The sequence below is a fragment of the Protopterus annectens genome, chromosome 3.part1 (assembly GCF_019279795.1).
Source record: "Protopterus annectens isolate FY-2018-M chromosome 3.part1, PAN1.0, whole genome shotgun sequence".
NCBI classification, from domain to species: Eukaryota; Metazoa; Chordata; order Ceratodontiformes; family Protopteridae; genus Protopterus; species Protopterus annectens.
The window spans coordinates 1568258139-1568281273 of record NC_056732.1 but is presented as its reverse complement, the minus strand read 5'-3'; the positions used below and the strand labels follow the sequence as shown (position 1 = coordinate 1568281273).

General features: G+C 36.9%; 1 protein-coding gene across 1 annotated transcript in view; it reads left to right on the top strand.

The window, feature by feature from the left end:
- Positions 1-1845: 1845 nt before the first annotated feature.
- The window catches only part of LOC122797808 (vomeronasal type-2 receptor 26-like), a 64925-nt gene continuing 43635 nt past the window's right edge, over positions 1846-23135 (top strand). The window contains exons 1-3 of the mRNA XM_044066329.1: positions 1846-2297; positions 6631-6955; positions 22827-22950. Coding sequence (XP_043922264.1) covers positions 1846-2297; positions 6631-6955; positions 22827-22950 — 901 coding nt within the window. The remainder of the gene's footprint in view (positions 2298-6630; positions 6956-22826; positions 22951-23135) is intronic.

The following is a 23135-nucleotide window of genomic DNA, read 5'->3' as shown; positions in this document are numbered from 1 at the left end:
ACAAATACACCACTCAGAATGACTACACAGCCTAGGAATAACATTTAAATACACTAATTAAATTCAAACTGACCTATGAGAACCATTTACTTTGAATAAATTAATTAATTACAAAGTGTATATATTAAAAACCAAAGTCATTTTAAAAATATTAAAAACTTTAGAAACATTGTTACTTTATTTATACAATACAGAGTAAACTCATAAATACATGAAAAATTGATGAAAAATTATTTGATTATGTTAATGAAAATTTTATGTGCATAATAGTGAATTTTTCTGATGTTAACAAGTCATATAATGCCCTCTAGTGGTTAATGTGTGTAAAATAAATGATGGACTATTACAAATTAATGACTTTTATAAAAAGTTTTAAAACCACTTATTATAAATATTTTAAAACAATTTTGCTACTGAATGTACATTTAAAATTAAAGTTTTGCCGATCTCATTTTCAACACAGGTGCCAAAGTGATCATATCATTTATACCTGGGAATTTATTTGACTCTAAAACAATTTGCCAATATAATTCCCTGTATGCAACCAAAGTACCGCATTTTTCATTCAACGACAGTAGAGAGAGACGCACAAGATTACCACTTCGTGCTGATACTGGATTAAATGTTTCCACTCAAGCACATAGAGTTTCACAAGGTACTGAACAGTTATTCAAAGATATTGTAAATACTAAATTTGAATTTGTTAATGGGAAATCATCAAAAAAACTTGGTGGTTCATACAAACAGGCTTTGGATGATTTGTACTTTTATCTCAAAAAGTACAAGATGTTAGAGATGGATAATGCTTATTTAAAGCACTGTATTGGTCTAAAGATTGTACCAAAAGGGTTAAGAATTACTAAATATCCAAACAATGTGTATGAAGGGACTGATTTTCATAAAAGTTTGATTCAAATTTTTGATGACTGTGGTTTCTCCATTATGCGTGCTATTATAGTAAACAATGAACATGAGATGGAAAAACTTTACAGTATAATAGATGAAACAAACAAACTTATTGTTAATGATCTTATGTTTTCTATATCTGAACAGAGAGGTCATTATAGAAATTTATTAAAAGATGTTGAAAAACATTGTACAGAAGTTCATAACAGAAAACTATCTAAAATAGACAGAGACATACATGAATACAAAACAGATACTCATTACCCCAAGCCTAGGTCTTGGGGTAAACAGAAGGTAAATCATTCAGATAGAGTCAATGATGGTTTACCTATGGAGGAAATAGATGTGCATAATGAAAATGTGCTGGATAATGAAGAATTTCCCCCACTATGTAGGTCGGAGAGACTGATGTATAAAAACCCTGTAAATTACAACTCAAAAAACTACAGGGGGAAGGGGGTTACCCCTCTTGGAGGGACAATTAAGTGGACCTTTAGAACATATTTTAAATGATGGACATAAATTTACTTATGGAAATTTTAACATTTTCAATTATTCACACATTACACTTAATAAGGTTTATTTTGACTTATTTTCAAAAGGTTTTGGCTTCATTCCACAGTGTAAAACAAATATGTTTAGGTTGCTTGTAGATATTAAAATGTTTATTAGGAAGAAAAATTTGGAACTATTCTTTAAAGGACAACATTTGACAATGGGTCCAAGTGAATTAAGTAATTTTAACCCACCCCTACATCCTCAACTAAAAACTTCGAATTATCATTAGAAAAAGAATTAAGAAATGGTTTAAGAAAGGAATATATATGTCCAAACCTTACTAAAAGTGAAGAAGACATTTTATTAACCTTAAGTATTGACAAAGAAGTTCGTATTATGAAACCTGATAAGGGGGGTGGGGTGGTTTTTATGGATCGTAACATGTATGCAGGAAAGATGTTGAACCTATTACATGATGTAGAAAAGTATAGTGTTACTTCAATTAATGAGATTAATGTTGCGTACAAAAGAATATATGTTGTACTGAATGATCTATTGTTCGATGGTTTGATAGACCTAAAGATTTACAAATTTTTACATGTGGAGAAGCCTAGGATTCCAACAGTTTTTGGAATCCCTAAGGTGCACAAAGACCAAATGGACCCTCCCCTTAGACTTATTGTCGCTGCAAATGGATCAGTTACAGCCCCTCTTGCCAAGTATATAGATCTTAAAATTAAGCATATAATTGATGAGAATGAAAACATCTTAAAGGATTCTTGGCATTTTCTTAGTAAAATAAAACCCCATTTGTATGATGAGACCACTGGCTTTGGTACATTAGATGTTGTAGACTTATTCACCAATATACCTCATGACACGGGTTTAGCCTGGTTTGAAGAAATGTTATTACCCCTCAAAAGAATCTCCCAAAATGAATTTAGAACTATTTTAATCTTAATGGAAATAGTATTGAAAAATATTTTTTTATTTTTTGAAGGAGAATATTACAGGCAAACCAAGGGGGTGGCGATCATTATTATGGCTTATTGGGAGAATAAATACATTTTGATACCAAGGTTTGAAAACAAGTGGACACTATATGTTAGGTTCCTTGATGATTTATGCTTTTTGTGGAAGGGCACTTCTGATGAGTTTGAACTTTTTGCAAATTATGTAAACAGTACCACAAACTTTCTAAAATTCACTAGTTATTTTTCCAATACTAATGTGAATTATTTAGATGTATTTTTGGAGAAAAATGGTCAGTGTTTTGTATCAAGTGTGTATAGGAAGAAAACTTTTTCCAGTACCTACTTACATTTCTCAAGTTCTCACCCATTTTTTCAGAAAAGAAGTGTTTTAAAAGGACAAGCAGTGAGAATATGTAGAATGACTTCTGATGATCTTCTGTTTTCAAAAGAATGTGAAAATCTGAAGTCTATGTTTTTGGATAGGGCTTATCCTATAGAATTGATTGATCAAACACTGCATGAGGTACTAGAAGGAAGAGAGGGGAGATTTGCACCTATATTAGGTAAAGTTTTAAGTGAAACTAATGGTAAGAACAATAAAAATAACATCCCTAGGCATGGATATGCCTCGCGCCTTATTCTAACCTATGACGGACAGACTAAAAAGGTTAGAAAAATTGTAGATAGTGAATGGAACAATTTCGCAAAAGTATCTGATTTAGGTTATATTTTTGACAATGAAATCAAGTACACTTACAAAAGAGGATGCAATATAAAAGGAATCCTTGAAAGGGCTAGTTATGCAAAGGGATGTGATGAAAATAAAAAGAAAAAACATGGTGTTTTTAAGTGTGGCGCTTGTAGATACTGTAAGAATTTGAAGACTGGTAACACACATTTTTAGTAGAAGACACTCCTCTACACTCCTTTGCTAACTGTAACACAAAAGGTATTATATATATTGCATTATGTGGAAAATCTGCATGCTGCTTTATGTTAAAGTGAAAGAAAAATGAAACAGAGAATCTATGAGCACCTGTATGATATCAGGACCAAGCGAGACACAAATTCTTTATTTAAGCATACCTTGGTCTGTGATGGGGCTTATTTTAATTTCTTTGTTTTAGAAGTTGTACCATTAGATCCTAGGGGAGGTTGTTGGGAGACTTTGGTTGCATACAGGGAATTATATTGGCAAATTGTTTTAGAGTCAAATAAATTCCCAGGTATAAATGATATGATCACTTTGGCACCTGTGTTGAAAATGAGATCAAACTTTAATTTTAAATGTACATTCAGTAGCAAAATTGTTTTAAAATATTTATAATAAGTGGTTTTAAAACTTTTTATAAAAGTCATTAATTTGTAATAGTCCATCATTTACATTAACCACTAGAGGGCATTATATGACTTGTTAACATCAGAAAAATTCACTATTATGCACATAAAATTTTCATTAACATAATCAAATAATTTTTCATCAATTTTTCATGTATTTATGAGTTTATTCTGTATTGTATAAATAAAGTAACAATGTTTCTAAAGTTTTTAATATTTTTAAAATGACTTTGGTTTTTAATATATACACTTTGTAATTAATTAATTTATTCAAAGTAAATGGTTCTCATAGGTCAGTTTGAATTTAATTAGTGTATTTAAATGTTATTCCTAGGCTGTGTAGTCATTCTGAAGAAGTTGTGGACGAAACGTGTGGTGTATTTGTTCCTACGTACTGTTGCTGCTGTGTTGGATTAAAGTGCTGCTATTTGGAATATTCCTTGTGTCTGACTACAATTATATATACATCTTGCAGCCCTAATTGAATTTGGTGCTTGTACTTTGTTTATCAGTTCATTTTTTGCACCATCCATTCATCTTTTATTATTTTTATAGTAACACTCAAACAACCAGAAACTAGAGTTATCCAGCATCTACCAATCCCCATGGGTGCCGGCTAACTGAGATTTTACTATAATGCATCATCAGCGGTTTAATTTAAATAGCATCTACTTTTCTCTAATTGAATAACCAAAGTAATCATTCCTTTAGCACTGTGTTAAACTTTAACAGTAGCTATTAATACCTGAAGAAAATCAAAGTACTACTAGTGTGGTAATTCAGTTTAAACGGTGCTTGCAAAAAGCCATTCTGAAATAACAATTGTCAAGGGCTATAACAATAGCGTAAGAGATGGAAGGATATCTAAGGACTACATATACACATGAAGATACCTGAACATATAATTATTGATTCTGAATATACAGACTGCTATAAAGAACCTTCTGCTTTAAAGTTCACCTGTATACAATATTCATCTAGGAGCATTGTTTGTGGCAAATAAGTTTCCTTTCCTAATTTTGGAAGCACTGCTGTTTGTCATTGAGTGTTTAATCAATCAATGCTTAAATAATCCAACCTAAAAGATCCATAGTGCCCTGCCATTGCAGCTAGACTCATAGAGGAATGAAGTCAGTGTTATATTTTCATCACTTTCTTCCACTTCTCTGAGGACACATACAATGTATATACATACATATATATATATATATATATATATATATATATATATATATATATATATATATACACATATATACATATATAGTATGTGTGTGTGTGTGTGTGTGTGTGTGTGTGTGTGTGTGTGTGTGTGTGTGTGTGTGTGTCTGTATGTGTGTGTGTGTGCATGTAGTGTCTGTTCAATGAAAGGTACGACACCCATACATGTATAAATATAGATAGATATAGATAATTCATGAATGTGAGGGCTTGACCAACTACCAACCTTGAGAGGTTGCAGGGGTGGCCTGTTCCTTGCAAAAAAGTTGTGTTTTGCAGTTTTGGGATCATTGTAGTTTTTGTTCTCACTAGTGATTTCCCATCCTTTTATATGTGTGTTGATCACATTAGATGCCCACCAATTTCATATAATTTCCAAATGGTCAAATATCAATAAAAGCATTAGGTGAGTTACTGTATTATTTAACTTGCTGGCTTGTCTCAATCAAAAAAGATGCATGTGCTCACATATACCATCTCTAAATGTTTCAACCAATATATTCAGAGATAACACCTGACATGTCATATAGCAAAATTTGAAAGGCACTGCTTTTTCATTTATACTAAAATAATTTAAAAAGAAAGGGCTTTCTAAAGTTCTACTTCAACAGGCAGTCTGTTTTTATTGATTTACGTCACCCCCAGCCCCATTACAGCCAAATAATTGCTGTAGCACCACAAAAACCCAGTGCAGAAAGAAACTAAAAAAATATTACTTGACCGTGACTCATTTTGCTTATGAAGGGCAGTTATTATCTGACGTAAGAGTAAACTGAACAAACAGTTACATTAGAAAAGTGGGATTTCCCAGGTGACTCTGGTTCGGTTAGCAGCTCGGGCATCTTAGACATTGGCAAGGAAGGGTGTGTCCATCCTGGAGGGGAGGGTATACATGCAGCCACATATCACAGATGATCTCTAGGGGTGTCAAAGATGTACAAGTAGTTAATGTCTCCATGGAGGTAGGGAGTTGGCTAAGTAACCACAGGGGAGGGACATAATCTAACATGCCCATTGTATGTATTTCCTGAATCAGTACTTGTGGGTGGGGAGGGAACTAGCTTAGGACACAACAAAAAACCTCCTCAGCAGCATATATAATGCTGGCCCAAGGTGCTTCAGCCTCTTCACTATCCCAAAACATGGTTGGACAAAGTCCAGGGGAGGCTTGTCAGGTTAGGCAGACCCAATGAACAAGGAGATGCTTCTGGGGACAACTAATGGTCAGCTACAATCACGAGGGCCATAAATACTTAGCTACAACTGGAGGTCAAGAAAAAAAAAAAGATAAAAGACTGTTTTTATAAAAACAATGTCTGTTTTCCATGTCAGCAGTTAAGTTTACTAACATAAATTGCCAACAGATCTCAACAACACCTTCTTACATGTTGTGGTGTATATACCCAACAAAGAGAAAATAACCAGCATGAAAGGTATGAAGAAAGTGTGCAAAACTCTCACAACTACTCATGTCAATATAAAATATATCCATCCCATATTTTATAATAACATTTGCCTCTTATGTCAAATTTATACCAATATACATTGTCAGGTAACATCTCATCACTAATCACCATGACAATGCATTCACATAACAGCAAAAACAAACATTTTTTTTCTTTTAATGGCTACAGTGTCATATATAACAGCTAGAAACAGTCAAGTTTCTGAACCAACTGTATAAATTCTTCAGTGGCTTTGATGCTGACAACAAAACAACAGCATGCAGAATCCCTGAAGACAAGGATGTAGCAGTGCTGAGCTTCAATACGATCGATGCTACTAGAACCCTAAAATGTGTCAACCTGAAGAAAGCAGCTGGCCCTGACAACATCACGGGCAGGGTACTAAGGGAATGTGTGATCCAACTGGCTCCAGTACTCAGTGACATCATCAACACTTCACTCCATCTAGCCAGTGTTCCAAAATGCTTTGAGGAGATGACGATCATTCCTCTACCCAAGAAACCACAGCCAACAACTTTGAATGACTACCGACCAGTTGCTTTAACCTCGACGGTAATGAAGTTCCTGGAGAGGCTGGTCAAAGATCATATAGCCTCAATATTACCTGTGATGCTGGACACACTGCAGTTCACATACAGGACAAACCACAATACAGAGGATGCCATCCCACTAGCTCTCCATGAAACACTGACCCACTTAGAAGGCAAAAACTGCTATGCAAAACTGCTATTCATTGATTTCAGTTCTGCCTTCAACACTGTCATCCCCCAGAATCTGATATCGAAGCTACTTCAACTAAGCATAGAGTCTCATTTATGCAATTGGATTCTGAGCTTCCTTACTGAAAGGTCTCAAAAGGTTCATGGAGAGCTAGTGGGATGGCATCCCTTGTACTGTGATTTGTCCTGTATGCGAATTGCAGTGTGTCCAGCAGGCAGGAGATAAAGAAGCCTGCATTGTAAGACCACCAGACTAAAAACACTTTATTTCCGCTTTCCATTACCCTGTTCAACTCTTGTAAAAAATGAACCATGATGTCTGTTACATAACTAGCCTATCAGGGGGATTATTTTATGGATGTGCAATAACTAAGTGCAATACTAAAGTAGCTCACCTACACACTGAAAGACTGTAAAGTGCAATATATAAACTGTGCAATAATTCATTCTAATCATAGATATGCTGCCATTGTTTCAATTTTATTGTAACAATATTACCTTTATTGTACCTTGTCTTCCTTGTCTCCTGTTCTGGGATGGGTGTGGGCCACTGCTGTCCTACTTTACTTACTAATTGCTACTTATTACATTTCTACTGTGATATTTTATTGATTTTTCTTTCTGTATATGTGCATTGAGAAAGAAGCATTGTAATTTTGTTCAGCTACACTGCTCTGTAGTTCTGAATGATAATAAAGCTTTCTTTGACTTTGACTTAGAACAAACATTTTTTTTCTTTTAATGGCTGCAATGTCATTTTCATTCATAACACTGTTGCAGGAGGAAGAGATAGCATGTTCAACAGACTGAATCTCAAGAGAGGTAGTATGTTTTTCAGTGGACTTATTAAAAATAGTCACCCTTCTTTTCCTCAGCTCTTTTTCTCAAACACACATATCATTATAGAAGCTGACTGACTGAGTGCAAAAATAAAGAAATTATATTACAGCCAGGAAAATTAAACTAAAAATATTTTTTATATCAAACATATATTTTCTGAAAGATTAGATGTGCTTCAGCTCTACAGCCATGTACTGCTATCTACCTTAGTATCCTTCCATGATATGTATTCACGCATTCATCCCTCTAGTCATTCATCAGTCATTCGTCCATCTGTCCATCCATCCATCCATCCATCCATCCATCCATTCATTCATCCATCCATTTTATAGACCTCTTTCCCTGGTAATATTTGCAATGATAACAAACTAAGCATGACACACTTCTTGTTACCAGCAGCAGCCCCATATCATAGTAACAGAGGAGCAATACTAGATAGGCTATCAGGAGGGTCATAAGATTCCTTGGCATATACACCTTTAAGTAAACACTCTTAAAAGTTTGTGCCTCCCTTTTCAAGCACTTAGTAATGCACATCTCCCAAATCATGCAGTACATGACAACCTTGATGTAAATTTGTGTCTACTCATCCAGTTATCAAGACTAGCCTTAAAGGTAGCCAGAACAGAATATGAACATACTTGTACTGACTCACATCCACACACACACACACACACACACACACACACACACACACACACACACACACTACAAATCTGCACAATACTTTGTTTGACCTGTAGTGGTAATATAATCTGTACACTGGGACAACACTGAATTAGAACTCAATCTTGCCAATGAGTCTTGATTTATTGATGCAGATTTTGGTCATTATTGCAGGTGTTTGTAGAATCACTAGTTTGTAAAGAAGCAGGAGGTCAAATAGAACTTGGTCTTTCATGGCTGAAAAAGTGACAGGCTGGTCACCTCAGAGCAGCCTATAGGTTACTGAGTATAATTAGAGTTATGAAAATCTATCAGGATGGCTACAGGATTTTCTAGGTGAGACATTTTGGAGACTTTCTAGTAGAGCAAAATGCTTTAATTTATACACACCATAGGGGCGCTGTGTTCAGTGATGGCTCTGAGAAGGGAAGAGTACAGTGGCAGGTTGACTTTCTTGGATCTTGAAGATATTCCCTTGGACCTGGGCCATGTAGGAGAATTTCCTGACTAGGATGGAAACACGATGATTAAATGAGAGAGAATCTCCCACATTTAGCACCTAAGTCTTTTATGACCATATCCATCTGAAGTGGAGTATTTATACACATGAATTGGAAACGGCTTTTTTTGCTGAATGCTACTACACTGTACTTTTTTGCATTTAACTTGAGACCATTTTCAGTACTCCAAGTTTGTGTATATTCTGTCAAGGGATGAAAAGATAACAGTACCCTGCTTCTAGTCATCAGTAAACTTGGTCAACTACACTTCTAGGATATTGGACTGGATGTCTGCAAAATAAATGCCAAACAGGAGAGGGCTCAGCACTGATCCCTGTGGTACCGCACAAGTTATAATTTTACTCTCCAAGAAGGTACCAATAATTTTCACAATCTAAGATTCATCATGAGTTATCACAAGGTCACAGTCTGCTTTAACAGACTTTATGGCCCTTGTGACATCACAAATCCTGGTACCAGGCAAACATCTCATAGTCACCCTATTCTTGCTCAGTCTGGTGAGTGGGAAGTCTGTTTGCCTAATGATATACTCATCAGTGACTAAAACACTCCCTGTGCAAAAGCAGACTTATGGGCTTGGGTCTGCTTTCTTTGTGACTCTTGGATGAGCTGTGCAGATCTATAGTGTGTGTGTGTGTGTGTGTGTGTGTGTGTGTGTGTGTGTGTGTGTGTGTGTGTGTGTGTGTGTGTGTGTGTGTGTGTGTGTGTGTGTGTGTGTGTGTGTGTGTGTGTGTGTGTGTGTGTGTGTGTGTGTGTGCTCATGTGTGTGTGCTCATGTGTGTGTGTGTGTGTGTGTGTGTGTGTGTGTGTGTGTGTGTGTGTGTGTGTGTGTGTGTGTGTGTGTGTGTGTGTGTGTGTGTGTGTGTGTGTGTGTGTGTGTGTGTGTGTGTGTGTGTGTGTGTAGAAGGAGGGCTCATTGATTTTTATGCTGGAAGCTGGATCTCTGAGAGTATGTTCTATGAGGGCTTGATTCACAACAAACCTGAGCAATATATCCTCTCTGTCTTTGGTCATTCTCAGGGTCTTCACATTGGCTGTGCTTGGTCCACCTCCCAAATATGGTAACCAGAGAAGCATCCTTATAAGATTCGTAAAACATCTCATTTGTTTCATCTCAGTCCAGATGGATTATGGAGCTCATAAATCTCACAAAGAAATTGGACCTAAAATCCCATTAATGAATTTCATGTCTCCGTCAATGATCTCCTTTCAATTACTTCATTATACTTATGACCATACGTTAAGATAGAGACACAGTTCTCAATTCACCACTGGCACCACAGTCTGGTATAAATCCTGCAGAAATGCTGCTGCTGTACCCATCAAGCCAGTCCCCTAATTCCTTCTTCCCTCAGTTATGAATAAGACCCCCGAAGTACTTAAACTTCTCCACTTTGAGTAGCTGCTCCCCATCCATCTGCAGGAATCCAAACAGTCTTTTTTTTCTGGGAAAAAAAACTTGAATTTTGATTTGTAACCTGCTGATGTTCATTCTGGTCCATTTACAATGAGCAATAAACTGCACATACACACTTCAATGCATTCATGAGATCATACTCAGTTGAGCTCAACAAAATAGCATCCTCTGCCAACAATAATATAGCTTCCTTCATGCCCCCAAAATGAATACTGTCCACAATTTAGCTGCACTATGATATCCTAGCCATGAAAATCAGGAACAGGACGGGTAACATGCCACACCCTTGGTGGAGTCATGTGTCCATCCTGAATATTTTTGTCTTAATGCTAAGAATATAGACACAAGTTGTGCTCAATTAATATAGAGGGAAATGGTGAAAAGTGATGACCTTGGAACCCCATATTGTAGTATTTTCAACTTCCATGACTCTTGTGATATCCATAAAGAGACAGAGTTGACCCCCTGCTCCACTACCACTAGTGCTTATTTATAGACATTGCAATGTGTGGCTGAGAAAGCCCATCTGAAGTGCCTTTACTGAGCATGAAAATCATATTTCTTGGTTTGTATAGCGCATAGTGTTTTCTTGTTTGATTGCAGTATGTTATTTAAAGTCCTATTCCCTTCAATACTAAAAGTTTGGGTTAAGAGAGAAAACAAAGATTGTGCCCCTTGGTGATTTGTAAGAACTTGAAGAAATTAGTTACCCGTGAACTGTCAAATGAGCTAGAAACTAGTATTTTTATTTCTAAATATTCAAAGGTTTTGCTGAGAAAGATCAATTGAACTGCCTTTGCTTAGAACAGATGAGTACATCAGAATGTTTTCCCACTCACATAGCATGGAGCTGTCTACCCCTTATATTAATTTCAGAACAAAATTCCCATCTACTCCTCTTTCATTTGCATTTTTCAAGTAAAACCCCTTACACTAACTAAGGTAATTCACCCTCCAGTTTGCGTTGCATAGATCCAGAATATTTATTATATAAAGGCATTAACTAGTGAACTCTACCTTGACTGAGCCTTTTTTGCAGTTTTTAATGAATAGCTCATCTGTTTGAAATTTGTACTGTTTGATTTGTATGTTGTTTGCAAAATTGCACAAGACCCTAATATTTATGGACATCAGGCTTGATTTTAAGCTCTGTCTTTCTAAAGTATAGCCAAATAATCCACTTATGCTATACTGATCAGCTCAGAAAAAGACCATAATAACATGGCATGCCAACAGCAAGAGCGGGTTGGCTTTACTGTCATGAATGAACCCATAAAGATGATAAAAAAGTCATGGACATTCAAAAGACATGTATCTGAAACACTAGTTTTTCTTTAAGGAGTCATTTGCCAATATCCCATGGGCCTTCACTTCAGGGGGTGTATGTCTTACACAGTGAAAATTCTATTGTGACTGGGTCTTTCTTGCAGTTTTTACTGAATGGTTTGTCTTTGTGACCTTTGTGTTCTTTGGCATGGATGTTGTTTGGGATATTTTACAAACATCCTAATGTTTATGGACATCAGGCTTGATTTTAAGTGGTCTGTTTCTAAACTATAGCCAAGCAAACCACTTACGCTGTACTGATGAGGTCAGAAAAAAAACTGAAACATGGCATGTCAACAGCTAGCAGGATTTGGTTTTACTGACCTGAATGTACCCATAAAGACTTAGAAAGTAGAAAGGCATAGTCATTCAGAAGCAATGTAGCTAAAACACTAGTATGTCATTAAGAGGTCATTTGCCTACATACAATGGGCCTCCACTACTGGACTTGTGCTTGACAGGGTCTTTCTTGCAGTTTTTATTGAATGGCTTGTCTGTGTGATGTTTTTTACCCTTTGGTTTGTAAGTTGTTTGGGGTATTTTGCAAGCACTTTAATGTTTATGGACATCAGGACTGATTTTAAGCTCTGAGTTTCTAAAGTATATCCAAACAATCCACTTATGCTGTGTTGACAAAGCCAGAAAAAGACTAAAAGAAATCATATCTACAGCTTGTTGAGTTTAGTTTTATTGCCTTGAAGACACCCATAACAATGTAAAAAGTAAAAATTCCATAAGAATGCACACAGTCACAACCAATAAACACCAAAAGGCACTAAGCAGAGCTGGGGATCCCAAAAAGTACGCTATAAAGCCAGGTCCATAGAAAAGCTTTATTCAATACACTTTTTTTTATTTAAAACAAAAAAAGTGTATTGAATAAAGCTTTTCTACGGACCTGGATTTATAGCGTACTTTTTGGGATCCCCAGATCTGCTTAGTGCCTTTTGGTGTTTAAAAAGTAAAAATTCATGTGCATTCAGAAGCCATGTGGCTGAAACACTGATATGTTCTCAGGAGGTAATTTGTATATATCCCATGGGCCTTCAATACAGGAGGTTTATGGTATTGCACTGTGAAGATTCTAGTATGACTGGGTATTTCTTGCAGTTTTTACTGAATGGTTTGTGACTCTTTTACCATTTTATATATATATATATATATATATATATATATATATATATATATATATATATATATATATATATATATATATATATATATGTTTATACAGAGAGAGAGAGAGAAAGAGAGAAAGAAAGGGGCCCAAATAAGCCCTTAAGGACATACTAGCCTGTGCCTTAAATAAAACATGGTGTAGAGACAGATATATCGCCAAGATACTGCTGCTACTCTGGAATAAACTCCTAATTCATATTAAGCAGAGCTGCTCAATAACCCTATTTAAGCGCAACCTGGACAACTGGAAGGGAGACAGTAAATTACCTATGTCCCTCATGGACAGGGGCAGCCAGTGCTGATCATACATTCACTCTGCAAACAATCTAACCATCTGACAATGTTCAATTAGGGAACCATCTAACAATGCTCAGTTATGGAACATGGGTATTACATGGCTAGGCTCTAGGGCCATTAGCCTAGTAACCTCCTATGAACCTATGAATTGGTCAAACAATGAATTGGTCGAGTGCAGAATTTTACTTGCTTTACATTTTGTCAGTGGTTGATTTAGTCATCTTATGCTATAGTCTACTTGCAGATAGTCGATTATAGCACAACTGTTAATGATTCACAGTGGTCATAGCTGTGCAAATGTGGAGCCATTATGTAAAAGTAAGTGGGTATGGGGGGTGGATCCCAATTATCGGGAGTGTGGGGGGAGCCTACCATATAAAACACTAATGTACTTTTTTTTGTAATTTGAGCCCTGTGTATGTTTGGGATAGCAGTGTATAGAGCTTTTCTCCCCGGGCCTCCGCTGAAAATGGGCATATACCCAGTCGGACTTTCCCAGTCAACAAATGTAAAATAAATAAATAAATTATCTTGGTGTTGATTGGAAATGCAAATTATATGGTTCGTATTTGTGATCATTGTCGATCTATGTTTTATGACGAGATAGCTTAGCTATATAGGTGTAGATGCCTAGTAACAGAATCATATATATATGTATGTGTGTGTGTGTGTGTGTGTGTGTGTGTGTGTGTGTGTGTATGGATCTACTTCATTACATCGAGTTACCAGATTATTGAGTGCTAAAACGTCAAGACCACAACTTTGAAAGATGAAAACACTGAAAGATAAGACTGAGTCCAGTAACATTGAAAATGGGATTTTTTGGTTGCGTTGGAGTAGTACAGTATTTGTTAATTGTTATAAAGAGACATGGCAGATGTTACTTGCAATTGTGCAGGGAATTTGTCAGCTTGTGTGGTTCTAGTGTTGAAGAGAAGGGTAAGAGAGATTTATTTCTTGATGGTAGGATTTATTTTTTGAAAGGTGATGGTGTGAATGTTCTTTGTGGTGCTGGGAAGAGTGACTAAGAGTGGATGTGTTTGTATTGGCAGTGTGTAGGTGTTTTACGAAGGCACAGTTGTGTATTTTATAAATTATGCGGATATGCTGTATGGAGATTGAGGTACAGTGGGGATCGGGAAATTTACCTTTCATTCACTGCAGTGTAACCTCAGAGATGGTATATTTAAGTTGCAGGGGGGGTGCAGTCCCCAACATGGGGGTGCAGAGGGGCTTGCCCCTGCATAAACATTTATTGCAGTATATATTTAGTTTATGTTATGTTTAGCTGGAGGGAGTGCAACGTAACTTATGCATTGAGAAGTTCAATGTTATGGGATTCAATTTTATGAGGGTCAGTGTTCTGACTTTTCAGTGTTTTGATCCTTCAACATTGTGGTTGCGATGTTTTAACACTCAATAATCTGGTAATTTGATGTGATGAAGTAGATCCATATTATATATATAGGTGTTCATTTTTTTTTTTTGTCCCTTTCATATGTTCAAGTTTCTCTAAATTCGAGATTCTGCTTTTGAGTTTATGACTTTCGAGTTTAGAGAAATTCGATCATATGAAGGGAAACTATATATATATATATATATATATATATATATATATATATATATAAATATATATATATATATATATATATATATATATATATATATATATATATATATATATATATATATATATATATATATATATATATATATATATATATATATATATATATATATATATATATATATATATATATATATATATATATATATATATATATATATATATATATATATATATATATATATATATATATATATATATAGGTTACCTTCATTTCTGACAAACCTTTTTTTATCGGACCAAATGACTGAAAACTTCATTCCCCTGACACTTCATTGACTGGACAGTTAACTTTGGCAGTGGTGTGAGCACTGTAAGGTGTAAGAAAAGAAATTTTATTTATTTATTTATCAAGCGGAGGCCGGGGAGAAATGCTCCAGATGCATGCTTTGGAATATGTCCTTTTTCCCCCACTGTAGACCCCCTGTTAATATAATATATATAGTTAGGGGCCACTTAGTTTTGATTTTTTATATATATATATATATATATATATATATATATATATATATATATATATATATATATATATATATATACACACACACACACACACACACACACACACACACACACACATAAATATATACAAACAGTAGTGTAGTTATGTCAGGGTGGAGGGGGTGCAATCAGCTGATATGGATGTTTTTTAATGCAATACTGGCCTTTAGAAGCCAGTACTACATTGCAGTAAAACTTGAATGCTGTAGTTGTCTCTATGGTGTAAACTGTAATTTGGTACAGTTGAAAAGAAAGAAAAAAATCTTTTTTTTATTTATTTATTTATTTATTTTTTTAACAAAAACTCAAAAACCTGAGTGCTGTAGCACTTTTGCTGGCTGGTTAAAAACCGTAGTAACTCTTTGCTATATTTGTAGCACGCAGTTTGCTACATTTTAAAAAGGAGATTTTTTTTTTTAAACTAAAGCAGGCAGGTAGGGTATAAACTGTAGCAACTGTTTGCTACATTTGTAGTAGGTAGTTTGCTACAGCTTAAAAAGGAGAATTTTTTTTAGACTAAAGCATGAGTGCTGTAGTGGTCCATGCAGGCAAGTTATAAACTGTAGCAGCTGTTTGCTATATTTGTTGCTAACAGGTTGCTATAGTTTAAAATACACAAGTTTAAAGAAGGGTTGGAACCTGAATGGCTGAAATGGAGGGGCATGTTGTGCATCTGGCCATCTGGTTGGTGTACTTGTAGAAGGAATGCTGGTGGATGGGGGGGGGGGGCTAGATCTAACCGTAATAAGCTGATTTTTTTGTTTTGTTTTTGCTCTTCACTTGAAGAGCTGAGGGGTGGGGTACTGTTTCATAGTACTGGCCCAGGGTGCTGGTTGAGCCAGCTATGCTTCTGTGTACATATCTATACATATATGGGTCTACTATATTTGACTGAAGGTTAATTTAGTTGAAAATGAAATCACTTGGGCCACTTCACTGAAACTTCATTTCACTGAAAACTCATTTGACTGAAACTCACTATGTTGAAAGTTATATATGGCCTTTTCTCCACTGTAGTGTGATCCTGGAGTTAGTATATATAGTAATGGAGGTGTGGGGGGCACAGCCCCCCACATATTATAAACATATTAAACTATATACATGGAAACTTACAAGTGTAATGAATAACTGTTTGCAGAATACAATATATAACCAAAGTATGTGGCGGGCTTTGCCCCCACAACCCCCAATGTGGGGGGCTGTGCCCCCCACAACCCCCTTACTATATATATATTTATAAATATATACTAACCCCAGGATCGCACTACAGTGGGAAAAAGGCCATATATAACTTTCAAAGAAATGTGTTTCAGTTAAATGAGTTTTCAGTGAAGTGCACTTTCAGTGAAGTAGCCCTAGTGATTTTATTTTCAACTAAATGAACTTTCAATCAAATATAGTAGACCACATATACACATACCTATACACACACACACACACACACACACACACACACACACACACACACACACACACACACACACACAAACATGCAGAGACAGAGCGAGAGAGAGAGAGACTGAGCAAATATATATATACACATATACATAGATACATACATATACACATACACATGCACAAAAATAGCAACATAAAAAGGCGTGAGTGTCCCAATAGTACATATAGGAAGTTATAATAAGCCACACAAAACCAAGTAAAATGAAAAAGTAGAATCCGGTCTGGCAGCAAAAGAAAACCTTTTAATTAAAATAATCCAAAGTACAATAAGTCATAATCTTCTTTCGGCTGTTCCCATTAGGGGTCGCCACAGCGGATCACCTGTTTCCATTTCTTCCTGTCCTCTGCATCTTGCTCTGTCACACCAACCACCTGCATGTCCTCTCTCACCACATCCATAAACCTTATCTTAGGCCTTCCTCTTTTCCTGTTACCTGGTAGCTTCATCCTTAGCATCTTTTTCCCAATATACTCAGCATCCCTCCTCAGCACATGTCGAAACCAACGTAATCTTGCCTCTCTGGCTTTGTCTCCAAACCTTCCAACCTGGGCTGACCCTCTAATATACTTATTCCTAATCCTGTCCACCCTCGTCACACCCAGTGCATATCTTAACATCTTTAACTCTGCCACATCCAGCTCAAACTCCTGCCTTTTTGCCAATGCCACTGTCTCCAATCCATATAACATAGCTGGTCTCACTACCCTCTTGTAGACCTTCCCTTTCACTCTTACAGGTACTCGTCTGTCACAAATCACTCCTGACACTCTTCTCCACCCACTCCATCCTGCCTGTACTCTCTTCTTCACCTCTCTTCCACACTCACCGTTACTCTGAACTATTGACCCCAAGTATTTAAACTCATCCACCTTCGCCACCTCTATTCCTTGCATCCTCACCATTCCTCTATCCTCCCTCTCATTCACACACATATATTCTGTCTTAGTCCTGCTGACCTTCATTCCTCTTCTCTCTAGAGCATATCTCCATCTCTCCAGGGTGTCCCCCACCTGTTCTATACTCTCACTACAGATCACAATGTCATCTGCAAACATCATAGTCCATGGGGACTCCTGTCTGATCTCGTCTGTCAACCTGTCCATCATCATTGCAAATAAGAAAGGGCTCAGAGCTGATCCTTGATGTAACCCCACCTCCACCTTAAATGCATCCATCACTCCCACTGCAGACCTCACCGCTGTCACACTACCCTCGTACATATCCTGTACCACTCTTACATACTTCTCTGACACTCCTGACTTCCTCATACAATACCACAACTCCTCTCTAGGCACCCTGTCATATGCTTTCTCTAAGTCTACAAAAACACAATGCAACTCATTCTGACATTCTCTGTACTTCTCCATCAACACTCTCAGAGCAAACATCGCATCTGCAGTGCTCTTTCCCGGTATGAAACCATATTGCTGTTCACTAATCATCACGTCCCTTCTTAACCTAGCTTCCACTACTCTTTCCCATAACTTCATGCTGTGACTGATCAATTTAATCCCTCTGTAGTTACTACAGCTCTGCACATCACCCTTATTCTTAAAAATCAGTACCAAAACACTTTTTCTCCATTCCTCAGGCATCCTCTCACTTTCTAAGATTTCATTAAACAATCTGGTTAAAAACTCCACTGCCATTTCACCTAAACACCTCCATGCTTCCACAGGTATGTCATCTGGGCCAACAGCCTTTCCATTCTTCATTCTCTTCATAGCTATCCTTACTTCCTCCTTGCTAATCCATTGTACTTCATGATTCACTATCCCTACATCATCCAACCTTCTCTCCCTCTCATTCTCTTCATTCATTAACCCCTCAAAGTACTCTTTCCATCTCCTCAACACACTCTCCTCACTTGTGAGTATGTTTCCCCTCATTATCCTTTATCACCTTTACCTGCTGCACATCTTTCCTAGCTCGGTCCCTCTGTCTAGCGAATCGGTACAGGTCCTTTTCTCCCTCCTTAGTGTCCAACCTTTCATACAACTCTTCATATGCCTTATCCTTAGCCTTCGCCACCTCTCTCTTTGCCATGCACCTCATCTCCTTATACTCCTGCCTACATTCTTCATCTCTCTGACAATCCCACTTCTTCTTTGCCACCCTCTTTGCCTGTATACTCTTCTGTACTTCCTCATTTCACCACCATGTCTCCTTGTCGTCCTTCCTCTGTCCCGATGTGATACCAAGCACCTTTCTAGCCATCTCCCTTACTAGATCTGCTGTAGTTACCCAGCTATTTGGTAACTCTTCACTGCCACCCAGTGCCTGTCTTAACTCATCCCTGAACTCCATCTCACAATTACCCTTTTTCAATTTCCACCATTTGATCCTTGGTGCTGCCCTCACACTCCTCCTCCTCTTCTTGATCACCAACGTCATCCTACAAACCACCATCCTATGCTGCCTAACTACACTTTCTCCGGTCACCACTTTACAGTCTCCAATCTCCTTCAAACTGGCCCTCCTACATAAAATATAATCCACCTGTGTGCATCTTCCTCCACTCTTGTATGTCACCCTATGCTTCTCCCTCTTGTTAAAATACGTATTCACCACAGCCTTGTCCATCCTTTTAGCAAAATCCTCTACCATCTGACCTTCTGCATTCCTTTGTTTAACACCATACCTACCCATCACTTCCTCATCCCCTCTGTTCCCTTCATCAATGTGCCCATTGAAATCTGCTCCAATCACCACTCTCTCACCCTTGGGTACAGTCATCACCACTTCATCCAATTCACTCCAAAATTTCTCTTTCTCATCCACTGCACACCTAACTTGTGGAGCATATGCACTAACAACATTCATCATTACACCATCAATTTCCAGCTTCATAAACATCACTCTACCCGACACTCTTTTCACTTCCAAAACACTCTTTGCATACTGTTCCTTCAGAATAACTCCTACGCCATTTCTCCTCCCATCCACACCATGATAAAACAACCTAGCCTTAGTCTCCTTCCATCTGGTCTCTTGCACACACAATATATCCACCTTCCTTCTGTCCATCATATCAGCTAGTTCTCTCCCTATACCAGTCATACTGCCAACATTCAAAGTTCCGACCCTCACTACCACATTCCTAGCCTTTCTCCTCTCTTCCTGCCTTTGGCCATGCCTTCCGCCTCTTCTCCTCCTTCGACCAACAGTAGCCCAATTTCCGCCAGCACCCTGTTGGCTAACAGTACTGGTGGCGGTCGTTGTTAACCCGGGCCTCAACCGATCCGGTATGGAAATATTTACTGGTGATTGCGTGAAATGATTTGGCGAAGTTTTACACCGGATGCCCTTCCTGACGCAACCCTCCCCATTTATCCGGGCTTGGGACCGGCACAAAGAAATGCACAGGCTTGTGCATCCCCAGTGGCTAGGTTAATCCAAAGTACAATAAGTAAAAAGCAATAATCAAGGTAAGAGCTTTCGTTTGTCACACTGACAAACTTCTTCTGACAATAAGAAACATCACTTCCTTCTGTTAAAACCATTTGAAATTCCCTCCTTTCAATACTATTGGTCCATTTCACAAAAAACATGATGTCAGCAAAATGACAGCAAATACACCCTGCCTCAACCTTAGACACACAAGACTGAAGCATATCTAAAAGGTGTAGTCATATAAATAACCTGAATATACTGATTCACACATGCCAAGAGTATGAAATATCCTAAATACAGAAGCCTGAGATATGCCCAATGTGTCCCCAGGCTGTCTCTGGAAGGTCTTTGTGGCGGGTTTAGTGAAGGCTATACATACCTTAGTATCCATACGTATAGGAAGGCCATGCATCCCCCAAGTTACAGTCTGTGAGCCATACTGACTCACTAAAGCCCTTAAAATATCCCTTTTCATTTTAAATCTATCAAGTAATTGCTTGGCTATCCAAGTTATTATGGGTAGTTCTTTGACTGCATCTTTGCCTGGGAGGCGAGCACTACTGAGGACAAGCAGTTTTGGCACAGCCAAGACAAGTACCTCACACTGGGAAATAGCTAGCCTGGCTGTAACAGCAAATATCTTTGCCAATTGCAAAGTTGGTAGAAAATACACAATTTTGCCTTTATAATGCCTCTGTGCATGGCATAGAAATATGTCAAAAATTACTATGAACTGCAAACAGGCAGGAAGAGGAGTAATTAGCATAACAAGTTCTACAGCATTTCTCATTTTAATCTCATTATTACTTCATTTGCATAAGTTCATACTGCCTGTAAGTGCAATTGACCTCTATGAATTTCCCCAAGGCTGGGCTTAGTCACGATTAGTGCAGATTGCTGTTACACCTAAGCATTACGACTATGAAAAACAACTCTTAAAATAAGCATAGCAAAGCTTTTACTATTACGGATTTATTCAGCCTTCCTTTATGTACCTCTTATACAATGGTATTGGAAACACAGAGAATTCTGAATTTCATTTGAAATGGGTAACTGAGAAGACTGAAAAAGAAGTCTTTAAGAACGGGAGTTGCAAATGGTACAACAATACTATCAAAGAAAGTTTTATACGTGTGTACAGATAAAATTGGCCATTAATGTTACAACTGAATTTTAAATAACTAATGATCGAATGGCAAGCTATCAAATAAACTGCGGGACTTCATTATAAGGCCCTCGATTAAAATGACTAGGAAACTATGAAGGAATTGTCAGCCAGAACTAAGTATTACAATCAAATAAAAGTGAGTACCACTGAATCACTGTTGACTTCCTTAACTAAAGACTTGTATGACAACATTTTATAAAAATGAAGATGAAGTACAAATGAAATGAAAACAGAAGTTCCTAAGGGGATATGATAATAACTACTAGCAAAAGGAATCAGAAATTCACAAAGCAACAGAAGATGATCTGGGTAAAGCAACCTCTAGTAGCAACTGCAATCAACCAGTCAGGGAGTCTTATCCATCATGCCCTATACCCAGACCTCAAAAGAGTCTTCGGCTACATCCATCACCATTCAATCAAAGCTTTTAGAAGAAAACATCTAGTCAACATTCAACAGTGTTAATGTCACATCTTGTTTACTAATACAGAGAAAAATATATTAATAAAGGTCCGGGTTTTGTACCTACAAGATGGGAAGACATCAGCAATATAATTACTTCTCTGATAATATATATGTTATAAAATTGAATGTGGCAGCATTATTAAATCAAGGTAAGTTAAAAATGTTTCTGTAAATACAGAATTACAAATCCCAAGCATATTCAGCCCCCCATTGCATGATCTTTTGGAAACATTTCAATCTACTTGTGAAACTAAAATCAGGGCTGTACTAAAGAGGAACTGCAAAAAATGCGTATTATAATTTTATGTTGAAGAAACAGCAGAGTCTTAGCAGTGACAAAACCATTAAACTTGTGAAGACATGCACACTGGGTGCCTTGATAGACACCACAAAATAATAATTAAAAAGTCCCTTTTACTGGCAAATGCTGTCTTTTATAAAATAATTTGTCAAACAGCTTCACCCTCGAGGTGAATTTCTTGGCATCCATTTCTTGAAAACATAATATTTACATTACGACTGGAGACCAGATCCTAATCCTCTATATTGTCTTGTGGTAGCAGTAAAGCACAAGAACCTTGCATTACTCTATAATTCCAAAAACCTTTAACATGTGTAGCAAAACCATTGTACCATCCTCACACTCAATGCACCATTTGAAAGCTAGGTAAAACAGAGAAAGCATATTGCATGTAAAAGAAGAGCCAATGTATGATTTTAATACCCTGAAATCACTCATCATGCATACTGAATTTATTTTCAACCTGTGGAAGTATTTTATAGAAACATACAATGTATAGTTTCCATAAATATCTTCTGTCTTCATTGTTGGTGTTTGTTCTTAGGTACCACAGTCTCTCTGTAGTGAAACCTGTCTTGTGGGGTTCCAGAAAGCTATAAGGCCAGGACATCCAATTTGTTGCTTTGACTGCATCCCATGTTCTGAGGGAGAGATCTCTAACCATACCGGTCAGTGAATTACATCAACCAAAGTTTCTGTTTATGAATTTTGTTTTCACCTTTCATTAACATTGTATTGTAATATGATTTACTTTTTATTTATTAAATATTTTAGCTAGAAATCTTAATATAATAGAAAGCAATGTTAGAAACTGTCATTGAAGAAATATTTCAATGCCATATGACATACATGA